Here is a 14328-nt window from a genome sequence, read left to right as displayed (position 1 = left end):
ATTTTATAGAGGTGATAGCCACTTGCGTTAACCATAATAATTTAAGGTTTCTTAATATTTTATTTATAACTTAGTTATAGTTCTTTTCTTGCTATGTTGGACGTAATATACGAGTCAAACATGAATACATATTATAGTTTCCGAACAAGGCATGCGCGCATTGCCATAACCAAAAATATTTTCATTCAAGTCCCAAACCTTTTCGCAAAATGTCAAACGGTCCAAATTTATAATATGTTGCTTTATATTTCACAATAGTTGTAAAATTTAATTAGTCACAGTTCCAGTTACTATATTCTTATCAATATGTTATTCCAAGCGTAACACCGTGACGTTACCATTTATTGCATACGCTTAATCCAACACGATTATCGTAGAGTCGAGACTGTTTGAACAGTTGCTGAAAACATTATTGTTATCGTTATTTACGTCATAGTAAATAATTTGGCAGTGTTCCCTTGTTGTGTTACGTTTTTGTTGACTCACAAGCGCTTGAATCGCCGAGCCAGTGACTGGGGACCGCTTCGACCTTGAACCTATAACAGCTGTTTGTAAGTATATCCTTGTGCCTTGTGCTAAATTTAAAAAAAAATAGCTTTTTTAAATTATGTTCGTGTTTTTTTAATCGATTTTGTTTAGAAACTACTTAGATATAGTTCGAGTAGTTAGTGGCAAATTTTAATAAATGAAGGGACCCTTTCAACTTTCCATTTCGCAACATTTTGTGCTATTGCTAATAGCTATGTTCTAGCATGATTCTTAATAAACTTATGCAATTCATTTATATGCGTTATGGATATTATTTCCCTGTTTGTTTTAACAATACATTTCTTAACATGAAGCATAATTGTAAATCTTTGTACTTTTATGTTAATTGTTTTATTGAATTAGGTATATTATAGGATGCAATACATAATTATAGGTCATCCTTGAGCGTTTAATATAATATAAAAAAAAATATGCATAATTTGTATTGGTATTATAATTATAAAAAGTGTAAGAAGTAAGTTCAAAAGTTGGTTTGGCTACTTACTAAAATGGCTCCCGGTTGTTACTTCTTCATGTAATTTATTTATATTATAGATAAAGTAATGAAAAATAGTATTAATATTAACAGAGGATTAACTAGGTATAATTAGACTAAAAGTATGGAAAATAGAGTTTCCAGTTTGTCCAACACATAATTATTTTTGTCCCAATAGAAATTAGTAACTATTTTTGCACAAAAGGTATTAACAACAAAATTGGCCAAAAAATTTTTTGATATGGTATTTTTGATTAGCCTTTTAGATTACTTGTTTTTCTTTTTTTTTTTTCCTTAGCCTATTTGAGTGTCTCTGCTGGGCAAAGGCCTCTCCCCTTGTTCTCTATAACTCCCGATTTTGTGGCTCCCCATATTATTTATATACTTTTTTTATCAAATAAAAAAACCAATGACAATATGCTTAGCAAATAGCACCACCCCATCTCGTCCCGTGGGTGTTGTATAAGGCGACTAGATATGCATATGAGCAAGGCTCGCCCGTATCCTTAGCGGCGTCCTTGCTCACAAGAGCTGTGCGCGCGCAACATCGAAAAAAATAAAATATGCTTAGCAACATTAAAAAAGGACATAAACTCACTATACCTGAATGACATAATACAATATTATTTATAAACTTTTTTTGTTTACCTACAAAGATAGCAGTCTGGCCAAATAGAATCAATGCCAAAAACCGTTTGATGTGATGCCAAGGTTTTAGCTTGGGAATATTTCTATCAAAAATGGTTGATTCATACTTGTTAGAGTCCACCATGTGCGCTGATGCGATCAATCCGGTCCAGTATATCGGCGAGTTCAGCTTCTGTCGAGGCTATGATTGTGGTTTCATCAGCAATTAATTTTATGAGAGTTCAAGTTCCGAATTTAATTCGTACTTGTACAAGTACATGGGGACTTACGAGGATAAATGTCTTATTATCATATTTATTATGAATATGGATGTAACTCTGTTTGTCTGTCTGTTACCTCTTCACGCTTAAACCGCTGAACTGATTAAAATGAAATTTGTTAAGGATCTGATATGAGGCCTTGGGAAGGACAATTTAATAATTTTTATCAATTATCATCATCATTTCCTGCAGATTTTTTTTGTACTGAAAAGAAAATCGGTTTAAAGGGCACAAAATAGACCAGAGTGGCAAAAATTGAAGGAGGCCTACATCTCAAAGATTGAAAAGGGCTAAAAAGAAGAAGATTTCGTACAGATAAAATCTCAGTCAAAAGCCAGTCTAAATATAAATCTATATTATATAAAGCTGCATCTAATACCTGTAAACAAGCAATTCATATTTCGGGATCTCGGAAATGGCTGTAACGATTTCAATAAAATTTGCTATATGGGAGTTTTCGGGGGCGATAAATTGATAGGTCTGATCTCTGGAAAATCGCGCATTTTATATGTTTTCCGAATAAAGCTCGTTCGTCCAGATATTAGTACCTATGTTATAAATTATACATATTGTTGGTAAATACTGTTATCTACGTGACGTCACTAAATCACCAATTATGAAGCCTGCGCCCTTGATAATGATACTTATACTTATCTATAAATACCTACTATGCGTGCAAAACAAATACAATATACAACAATAACAATAACTATATCTGATATTTGTAAGTTTTTTATGAACGGAGGCAAACGCCTGATGGCAAGGGATTACCGTAGCCCATGGACACCGGAAACACCAGAGGAGTCGCGAAAGGCAATATTTTTTTCAAAAGTTTTTCCTTACTTATAGAGCTAAAATCAAAATTGAAAATCCAAAAACGTTTTTATAAAAAAAACATATTGGCAATATTCACTTTTGCCTTATTGTGCCTGCGGACCAAAGTCCATTAAGTGACATTTGAAATTCCGTAAGCGCGATGTAGGTAGTAATTGCGTTCTAGCTCCCTAACGCCATCTATTGGATTTTTGTGGCATGACGTCGACAGTGACAGCTAGAAGAGACGCCACATATTTATTTTCACCACACCAGCTCGGAAAGGCTTACTTTGCACTTCAAAAACTGATAGCAAAGTTGCATTTTATTCCCATGTGAGGCAAAGTAATCAAATGCAAATTTTGAGTTGTTTTCCTATGTTTGTTGATAGAATTAAATGATGATTTTGGATAATAAATATTTTATAACATTCATTTGGATTTGATTTGGTTTGATTTTGTTTGATATTTTACATTTAATATTTGCTTCGGCTTGGTGTGGTGAAAAATCCTGTGTTTCACTCGGGGGCTTTGAAACCCTCGCAACGCTCAAGATTCCATTTTTCAATTTTGGAATCTTTCGCTTGCTCGGGTATCAATATTAGCACGAGCGGTTAAACAACAACTTTGCCCCCTTGTAAAACAAATAACTATTGTTATCTGTTTGTTACAGTGAGCATGGATTCGTTCTTTAGTCTGTTCGACCCGTCGGACGGCAACCAGAGCAAGACCAGGAGGAAACAGCACAAACCCGATCAGGACAACGTTAAGAAGAAACTAGACCCGCCCAAGGGTAAGAATAATAATAGTAATAATAGGCCCGCAGGGCAGCTTGTGGCGAGCTGTTGGGGAGTAACGACCCCACGGACCCGAGTGCTCCCGAGAGTCGGTCAGGGTCTCCGTCTCCGGCGTGTCTTCGTCGGTCGGAGTGGACCCCAAGGGGACCCGCAGGACTCTCAGCTCTGGCTTGCCTTCATTGGCCGTCCAGAGAGGAGTCGTTAGGGCCCCCCCACATCTGGCGTCTTTCGAGCGTCGGCGTCTACAATTGTATGGCCGACGTCGACGCAACGTCGACGCAGCGTCGACGCAACTGCGCAGCGACGTCATTTTCCATAGCGCTGGACCGACGCCGACAGACGCCGACGCTCGAAAGACGCCAGATGTGGGGGGGCCCTTAGAGCTATATGCTCCAGGGGTGGAAGTGAAAGATGCATAAGACGCGAGTTGGCACAGTGGCTGTTATAACAGCCGCTGGGTAGAAAGCGGCGCACACCTCTCGACACCCCTGAGCCGCTTACACCAGTGTTGCTCCTGGTCGTCTTTACGACGGGTGTCATTCTGAATCCCTAACAACGTTTGTCCTAAAGTCACTTGCTCTAACTGGTTCGTCCTAATGGGCACATGCCCTAACAATCAATTGTCATAACGATTATTTTCCATAATGTAATGGTTAGCCGAAGAATCATTTGTCCTAAGCATTTATACCATAACTATCAAGATCCCTAAAGTTTTTTACCATATTTTCGAAATCCCTAACAATGTTTGGCATAAAATAACATGCTCTAACTGTTTTGACCTAATGGCTATTGCCCTAATGATCTATTATCATAACAGTTACTTTTCCTATTGATCAATTATCATAACAATTACTTTCCATAATGAATGGTAACGAACTGTTGCCACAAAAGTGGGTTAGGTTAGGTTAGAACCGCGACCCTCGCAAAAACGAACTGCTGCCACAAAAGTGGGTTAGGTTAGGTTAGAACTGTGATCCTCGAAAAAACGAACTGCTGCCACAAAAGTGGGTTAGGTTAGGTTAGAACTGTGACCCTCGAAAAAATGAAGTGCTGCCATTGGTTAGGTTAGGAGGGAAATTTAAATTAGGACATACGAGTAATGGTCAAGAAACGATAGGCTAAGTAAAATTAGGTAACATGATGGTTAGGATATATAATTTTTAGGCCTAACAATAATTAGGAAAAAAAATAATTATGCTACATAATATTAGGATAAATACTCAATATGGAAAGTGCCATTAGGGAAAAACATATTAGGACAAAAAAAAATCGGCCAGTCGATAATAGGGAAACCAAAATTAGGGTATACAAGTGTTAGGACAACTGATCATTATGACAAACAATATTAGGGAATGCAAAGATAGGAGAAAAAACTTTAGGGATTCAGATATAGATCCCTTTACGACGACGGTTTCAGGGGCCTACCTAGTTAGTGGCAAGTCACCGCCTGCCTCGATAACGTGTAAGCATTGTTATGGCAGGTGTCCGGACCTCTCGGCAATAGCCCAATCTTTTGACAAGCCAAACTTCTACACCATAACCGGCACTCTTCTCCACTGCATTTACAATAGCTCCTATGCCAGATGGGACCGATTTACGGGTATCTATTTGTACCCGTGAATGGGTTCTAGCTGGTGTATTACATAACATCAAACTTGTCTTAAAGGGCCTCTGTGCTATTGGCTTCAACCCCACGCATGCCTCCCAAAGGTCCGGGACCCCATGGTCCCGAGATATGGAAAGACATACAAGTAATAATAGTATTTTATCATCAAAAATACTTTTTTTATTCGTACTAAGATGCAAAATTATTACACATTGCTCGACAGTAATAGATTAATTCCGAATAGGCATGCATGCATGTATGAACTATAAGGGGCAGCATAGGAGCCGTCAGATTTTTGGCGCGAGGCGTAAATGTGTCGTTTATGCTTCCGATGTAGCCCACAAGATGGCAGAACCGACTATGCACAAGGAAACGTACCGACGAGAACGGTAGATGGTAGCACTTGCTTTGGCAATGTACATGTCCACATATGTTTCGAATTCAGGCCACAAGATGGCAGACCCTCCAATGCGCACGGTCCCTACAGTATTTTCCACCTCGTATGCCGAGGTTTAATGTTTGAATAAAATTGTCTGTTATCCATGCAGGCAGGCGAAGAGGCAGGAAGACCCAGGGCAAGAATGAGACGCTGCCCGAGGAGTCCTCATTCCTCTGCGAGCCCGAACTGAGCGCGGAGCTCCTCATGAAAGAGGGCAGCTACTTCGAGAGCTACATCGAGCTCAAGAAGGAAGGTGAGTGTTGAGGAGACAGGGCAAGAATGAGACGCTGCCCGAGGAGTCCTCATTCCTCTGCGAGCCCGAGCTGAGCGCCGAGCTCCTCATGAAGGAGGGCAGCTACTTCGAGAGCTACATCGAGCTCAAGAAGGAAGGTGAGTGTTGAGGAGACAGGGCAAGAATGAGACGCTGCCCGAGGAGTCCTCATTAGCTCCTCATGAAGGAGGGCAGCTACTTCGAGAGCTACATCGAGCTCAAGAAGGAAGGTGAGTGTTGAGGAGACAGGGCAAGAATGAGACGCTGCCCGAGGAGTCCTCATTCCTCTGCGAGCCCGAGCTGAGCGCGGAGCTCCTCATGAAGGAGGGCAGCTACTTCGAGAGCTACACCGAGCTCAAGAAGGAAGGTGAGTGTTGAGGAGAAAGGGCAAGAATGAGACGCTGCCCGAGGAGTCCTCATTCCTCTGCGAGCCCGAGCTGAGCGCGGAGCTCCTCATGAAGGAGGGCAGCTACTTCGAGAGCTACATCGAGCTCAAGAAGGAAGGTGAGTGTTGAGGAGACAGGGCAAGAATGAGACGCTGCCCGAGGAGTCCTCATTCCTCTGCGAGCCCGAGCTGAGCGCGGAGCTCCTCATGAAGGAGGGCAGCTACTTCGAGAGCTACATCGAGCTCAAGAAGGAAGGTGAGTGTTGAGGAGAAAGGGCAAGAATGAGACGCTGCCCGAGGAGTCCTCATTCCTCTGCGAGCCCGAGCTGAGCGCGGAGCTCCTCATGAAGGAGGGCAGCTACTTCGAGAGCTACATCGAGCTCAAGAAGGAAGGCGAGTGTTGAGGAGACAGGGCAAGAATGAGACGCTGCCCGAGGAGTCCTCATTCCTCTGCGAGCCCGAGCTGAGCGCCGAGCTCCTCATGAAGGAGGGCAGCTACTTCGAGAGCTACATCGAGCTCAAGAAGGAAGGTGAGTGTTGAGGAGACAGGGCAAGGATGAGACGCTGCCCGAGGAGTCCTCATTCCTCTGCGAGCCCGAGCTGAGCGCGGAGCTCCTCATGAAGGAGGGCAGCTACTTCGAGAGCTACATCGAGCTCAAGAAGGAAGGTGAGTGTTGAGGAGACAGGGCAAGAATGAGACGCTGCCCGAGGAGTCCTCATTCCTCTGCGAGCCCGAGCTGAGCGCGGAGCTCCTCATGAAGGGGGGCAGCTACTTCGAGAGCTACATCGAGCTCAAGAAGGAAGGTGAGTGTTGAGGAGACAGGGCAAGAATGAGACGCTGCCCGAGGAGTCCTCATTCCTCTGCGAGCCCGAGCTGAGCGCGGAGCTCCTCATGAAGGAGGGCAGCTACTTCGAGAGCTACATCGAGCTCAAGAAGGAAGGTGAGTGTTGAGGAGACAGGGCAAGGATGAGACGCTGCCCGAGGAGTCCTCATTCCTCTGCGAGCCCGAGCTGAGCGCGGAGCTCCTCATGAAGGAGGGCAGCTACTTCGAGAGCTACATCGAGCTCAAGAAGGAAGGTGAGTGTTGAGGAGACAGGGCAAGAATGAGACGCTGCCCGAGGAGTCCTCATTCCTCTGCGAGCCCGAGCTGAGCGCGGAGCTCCTCATGAAGGAGGGCAGCTACTTCGAGAGCTACATCGAGCTCAAGAAGGAAGGTGAGTGTTGAGGAGACAGGGCAAGGATGAGACGCTGCCCGAGGAGTCCTCATTCCTCTGCGAGCCCGAGCTGAGCGCGGAGCTCCTCATGAAGGAGGGCAGCTACTTCGAGAGCTACATCGAGCTCAAGAAGGAAGGTGAGTGTTGAGGAGAAAGGGCAAGAATGAGACGCTGCCCGAGGAGTCCTCATTCCTCTGCGAGCCCGAGCTGAGCGCCGAGCTCCTCATGAAGGAGGGCAGCTACTTCGAGAGCTACATCGAGCTCAAGAAGGAAGGTGAGTGTTCAGGAGACAGGGCAAGAATGAGACGCTGCCCGAGGAGTCCTCATTCCTCTGCGAGCCCGAGCTGAGCGCGGAGCTCCTCATGAAGGAGGGCAGCTACTTCGAGAGCTACATCGAGCTCAAGAAGGAAGGTGAGTGTTGAGGAGACAGGTCAAGAATGAGACGCTGCCCGAGGAGTCCTCATTCCTCTGTGAGCCCGAACTGAGCGCCGAGCTCCTCATGAAGGAGGGCAGCTACTTCGAGAGCTACATCGAGCTCAAGAAGGAAGGTGAGTGTTGAGGAGACAGGGCAACAATGAGACGCTGCCCGAGGAGTCCTCATTCCTCTGCGAGCCCGAGCTGAGCGCGGAGCTCCTCACGAAGGAGGGCAGCTACTTCGAGAGCTACATCGAGCTCAAGAAGGAAGGTGAGTGTTGAGGAGACAGGGCAAGAATGAGACGCTGTAAAAAAAAATCGGAACTCATGGATGTAATTCAGGACAAAAATATAGGTATTCAAGATGGCGCCGTTTTTTTTTTCAATTTCGACCAACGATTCATTTCCTCGGGTCTCCGAAGCTTTTTAGCGCGGTTCCGTAAAAAATTTGTCGAGTTCTTTAGATTCAAAAGACTAGAGTTCCTACCAACACTAGCAGTCGTTTCAATTCAGCTCAAAAAGGAAGGTATTTCCCAAAACGCGGGTTTCACTATAGTTCGTTTTTTTTAGCATTAGAAAGAACTTGCAAGAAGGTAAGCGATCTTGACATGTCTTGTCATTGAAAAACGCTTTTTAAAAATTAAAAACTATGAAAGCAGAAGAATATAAATGATCGTATTAGATTCATAATCGTTACATACTCGTATTTGCCGTAATATATTTTTAAAATGTGTTTTTCAATTAAAAGACACATCAAGATTGTTTACCTTATTTCTAATGCTAAAAAACGAACTATAAATGCGGAACGTTTGTATCGTTACAGACCCCAAAGCGGACGAGAAGAAGCCGAAGAGACGCAACTCGGGCCGCAAGAATCGCAGACGGAAAAAGGTACGTCAACATACCTACTTAAGAGCCAACCGGAGTGGCCATTTCTCCATACAAACGTACACGTTTGTATGAGAGAAAAACGTGTTTCCTCCGTGGGTTTTGAAGCTAGAGCAATGATTTTTTCAACACAGATTAATATTGTCAATATCTGTGTCGGACCGTTTTACTTTTTTTGATATTTTTGTTTTTTAAGGCGCTAGAGCCCTTCATAAATGGCCAAAATGGCCTAGACTATGCCGCAATGAGAGGCGTAGTATTTATTCAAAACTGATATCAATTAGCCAAAAAAGCAAAACGGTCCGACACACATAATTTCATAATCATTTAGATTTCCAAGTTTGGTTAGGATTGATTAAGTTTTGGAGGAGGAAACAGTCGAGTACGAAACCTCGATTTTTGAGATTTTTTTCGCCTTGTCCTTATCGCACTAGTTTTAGGAGCCACTTCCGTTAGCGAGACGGGTATATTTACCTTAAATTATAAAACTCAGCTCCTGTTTCATCGTAATAAGTTCTCCTATATAACAACGTCATATATCTGCAAGTCCATTGATGCGTACAAAAGGTCGGTCCCCTCATGGGCAACCAAAATGATGCGGACAGAGCCGGTCCCCTCATGGGTTCCGCCTAAAATGGTTGGCACAAAGGCGGGCAATCCTAGATCCCCGGATGAGCCACCATAAATGATGACGACAAAGGCGGGCAGCTGCGTCAGCTACTCTCTCTCTCTCTCGTCTCTCTTACTCTAAACATGGGCCACCAACATGGGTTCCTGGCGCTTCCCTGGCGCGCAAGTACACATGTACTATAGGAGCTGCCCCAGCTATCTTTCCTATGATCTAGTACTTAGCCTTCCGTATACTCTTGACCTGGAGACACGTGGCTGCGACGACCAGCTACCGGCCGTCGAGTGTGCCGTCGCTGCGCTCCGCTGACGACTCCAGCTCTCCGGCCAGCTGCGGGACGTACAGTCGCTGCCCTAGCGGCTGTGATGAGGATAGAACCCGTTCAGGGTTAGGACCACGTGACGTCGTTATTGAAAGGCACTGAATTTACTGAACTATTATATTAACTGAACTTAACTCTAGCGATACATCTTATTTTAATACGTAAGCTACTGACTTGTTAACTAAGGGCCGCCGCGGCATAATGTAAGACAATTATACTGAGGACAAAATGGCGGAGCTGACTTGACCCGTCAGCTCCGACCCGCGCCCCGGGCACGCGTCCGCTCGCGACGAGGAATCGAAAGAAGAGGCGATGCAACGGGGTGTATGAATGTCCATTGCAACGAATGAATGAACGAATGAATTGACTGACTTACTTATACCTTTTTAATTACAACGAGCCATGGATTCTCGTTGATTTGGCGTGAACATTCCTGCGGGGCGGCCCCGAAAGTTGAGCGATTACATGAGCATTTATCAAAAGTTACCCTAACTTGTTGATAATACAATGATGATGATCACATAAACAAATGACATAATATAAAGTGACCAAGTTGACACATGATAGAGCAATCAGTACCTAGTAATGATTACAAACAATTGAATAACGAAATTGATCTACCATTGAATGAAGAACATACTTAAATATTAAATAAACATGAGCAATGAAACCAAAGATGACTTATGAACTATTCCTTACAAGTTACTATACTTTATAGCTAATACATACAAGTTGAAAATGAGTCGGTTTAGTCTTACCGCTCTGAATTCCAAATTGACTAATTTGACAAGACATTCTTGCACCCTTGAATCTCTAATTAACATAGCTTCTATGCTTAGGAAGGGGTGACAGTTCATAGTTCATGAACACACATTGAAAATTAACATAAGTCATATGAACACACCTTTATGTTAACATTGAAATAATTGAAGCAATTATAATTGATTACAGAATCAGTTGAAAATAGTTTGGAATGTGAGTTGAGTTGAAAACGTGACGAACATTCTAGTGTCCTTACAAGGACATTCTGACATTGAAAGTAATTATGAAGAATAATGAATGAATAAACTAAATTGAACCTTGTACCTGAATTGATGCGACGAAGGGTGGGCACCCTCGTCGAATGACAAACCGTGTGAACACCACAGTGACAACCTCAAAGCTCAGCAGCCTGAGATGTACTTTCCCGGTATCTAAACACATGAAAAATACAATTTTAAGCTTTGACTGAGTGAGCATATTGATACGACTACTCTAAACTAGTAGAAGGTCAAATCTGCCATTAGCGGGTTTGAACTGTAGCATTGAATCTGAAATATGACATACAATCGCAGACTACCTACACGATAAATCTGACGTCGCATCGACGAATCCAAAATGATTATGCTGAAATATTAATATAAATGGGCAAGGTCCCATTTGAAACATGACGACCCTATTTGAGCCGTGACCTACTGAGTTCAATGAACCTGCTGTACCAACAGCTGATTGCATTTCCGCAGCCGTCCTCCGACGCGAATGCAATATGTCCCAAAACCTTACAACTTCCTTGTAGGTATTCGTGAACATATGATCCAATGGTTCGTGTCCTCACGATTCCGTCGCTAGTGAATGTAGAACGGAGTACATATTCGTCGCTCCCTCGGCAATCGAATATACTTCCATTGCTTGACTTAGCGGCAGCAACATACGTTGCAAATATCCATTTCTGACATCCTTGACATTCGATGATGACTGACATAATCTGACCACAACGTACATACATTTCAGTAGTTCATCTCTCACATGAACTCTTCCTGTTTTGCGTCAAAACTGGGTTCTAGGCAAGCTCTGCTTCCTCTGAATGAATATAGAGCATGGCGAGTGCTTTGGGTTCGCCAAGCTGGGTCTGTCTGCCAGCAGCGGCAGCTGTCCGTATCTTTGCCTCTAGGCAAGCCTTTAGTAATGAAAGTATACGACCTTTCTCTTTCGTGGTCCGCTGGGTGCTCCGTCTGTCCTACGGACGGTTCCACCTTCCAACTTCCAAGACTCCCTCGAGTCAGGCCGCATGGAGACTGCTGTCCTTGACTGAAGTTCTCCTGCTGCGCTGATGATGATGATGGACGAGTCTGCATGACTTCCATCAGACTTGGCCGAAGCAGGTGCTGTCGTTCTCAACACCTGGAATGTCAGTGAGTATCCTTGAAACAGTGAAATATAATTGAACACATATTTTCCCATATGGATGTCCACATCCTGAGTCTTATGACAATCCAATCAAATCCTCAAGCTTGATATTGCTACAAGGTATTTCCTTGCTAACTCATACAGATAGCTACTACGCTAATGATGAATACATAATTATGAAATTGAACATAATTGACTATTCAAGTGTGCTTCACACATTGACCATTGACTATCTATCCCATAGATATAACGAATGAAACATTTGATAGCGCTCCTTGCGCGTGCGTACCTACCCCAGGTCGCGTTATATAACTAGCCGATCAGCTGACCTACTGATTTGACTTGTGAGAAGGCCTCGCTCTTCTCGTCCTCTAAGTTTCCTCCTCCGGAACTAGAGCCTGATAATGATTACCTATTTGAATTGAGTGACCGCTTTCCCTGGTTTGACTTATTGATGTACTTGACGTGGCGTGGCGTGACCGTGACCTCTGCTCCCGTCGTACAGCAATGAGCTATGCGCCAACAACTGACAATAAGCGCACCAGTCGCGCTCCATACAATCCAGTGCACAATGACTGCATAGGCACCAGAAACAAGCACCTGCGTTCCTTGACCAGGTCCTCCGCTTCGAGAACACCAGTGGTCCGACAATCTCGGACACACTACTGAACGCTGCTATCACTCGAGCAGCATGAGCATAATACGGTAACAGATTCACCTGATACTCGGTTCCTGGTCCACTGCCAGGACCCTCGCTGATGGCGTCGGCCTCCGCGCCTGACCAGCTGCACAGATATCTGCTCCCCCATTCACCGCAGGTGGCACATCCTGCTTCACTCCACTGCTCGGCCAGCAACTCCTGGTCGGCAACAGGCAACACTCCAAGTGACTGCCGCATTGCTCCAAGTGGCTGCTGCGTTGTTCCTTGAACAACATCCTTATTCTGACACGCAATCTCTGAAACATTATTAAAACTAATAAGTTTTGACAACTCAATGACAGCTGTTATACTTCTCCAGCTCTTGAATTGATTCCCGTTATATTGCAAACCTTGACCCTCAGTCAACAATTAAATTGAAATCTGAATATAAGTTCCTACTTACTATGATTTAAAACTAAACGTAAATCTACCAATTTACTCACTTACTTTCCTATGAATGACGAATCTGACAACTACTAACTACAATAGACAGAACAATATAAATATCTAACAATGATCGTTGATTAACCGCGTGATGTGAATATACCTAGGTACTAACTAACCTATAAATTGAACAAGCTAAACGTAAACAACAATTGACCACCATTCTGAGAATAACCCCGTCGACCCGTAAATCTACCTACGGCGTAAGAATAAAATAACAGGAAAACCAATCCTATAAAACTCCAATTGAAACATAACACTGATAATCGTAAACAAGTCTAACTCACCCGAGTTTGATGACGCGTGCATTCCTTGAACACAGCTGCATTCCTTTGTTTACAATAATAACAATGGAAATACGGAGGAGTAGCGCGTTGAGTGAGTGGTTCGTTTTTAGGTTATATTTCCTTAAATAAAACAACTTTCCTTGTTTACTAATCAGGTGGTGGTATATTTAAATATAATACTGTAGGTTAATCCTATAGGCGTTTAGATGGAGGGTAACGAGAAGGAGAAGCCTCCAGACGAGGCTGATGATAATAACATGAACTGGGAGACAGTCTCACGTAAACGTAACTTGGATTTGTCACCGACCAAGCTGGAGCCTTCTCCTAAAAAAATTGTAATCGACCCGTCAGAGGCCGGCAATCAATCGGGTAATACAATTAATACAGTGGAGTCTAACAACAGTAGTGTGGTTGAGTTAAACAAAAATGATCCAGCCGAGACAAGTCAAATTAATACAGTTCATTTAAACAAAAATAATTCAGACGAGTTCAACCCACATTTATACAAACACCCCAGTCTAGACAGCAAATACCGAGAGTACAATGCCGAAGATGATGGACCATTTATCGTTCATGTCTCTAGAGAGTCTGCACCATCTTCCAATGCTTCTCTAAAACCCATCAATGTAGGCCTTTTGCTTACTCAAGCAAATGTTCATAATATCCAGAAAGAAGGTGGTATTAAATCAGTAGGTCGCAACAGAGTAGCAGTAACCTTCTCCACAGCAGCTGATGCAAACAGTTTCTTAAAACACCCGCTACTAGACAAACATAAGTTTATAGCTGATATTCCTTCATACCATGTGTCGCGTATGGGAGTTGTGCGAGGAGTTCCTTCGGATTGGTCGATGGAGGATGGAGGATGGATTAGTCAACGGCACAAACCTCAAAGAAGGTAAAGGAAAAATCCTTAAGGCTCGACGACTGCAACGAAGGGTGACAAAAGATGATGGCTCCTCATCCTGGGTACCAACCCAGTCGGTGGTGGTTACTTTTGAAGGGCAATCTTTACCATCAAAAAT

General features: G+C 43.4%; 1 protein-coding gene across 1 annotated transcript in view; it reads left to right on the top strand.

The window, feature by feature from the left end:
- The first annotated feature begins 200 nt into the window (after nt 1-200).
- Nucleotides 201-14328, top strand: part of LOC134677657 (uncharacterized) — a 38355-nt gene continuing 24227 nt past the window's right edge. The window contains exons 1-5 of the mRNA XM_063536118.1: nt 201-551; nt 3418-3537; nt 5696-5839; nt 8695-8762; nt 13513-14201. Coding sequence (XP_063392188.1) covers nt 3423-3537; nt 5696-5839; nt 8695-8762; nt 13513-14201 — 1016 coding nt within the window. The 5' untranslated portion in view covers nt 201-551; nt 3418-3422. The remainder of the gene's footprint in view (nt 552-3417; nt 3538-5695; nt 5840-8694; nt 8763-13512; nt 14202-14328) is intronic.

Source organism: Cydia fagiglandana, chromosome 26, assembly GCF_963556715.1.
Source record: "Cydia fagiglandana chromosome 26, ilCydFagi1.1, whole genome shotgun sequence".
NCBI lineage: Eukaryota > Metazoa > Arthropoda > Insecta > Lepidoptera > Tortricidae > Cydia > Cydia fagiglandana.
Note: the sequence above shows the minus strand (reverse complement) of the source record. Positions and strands in the feature narration are given on the sequence as shown.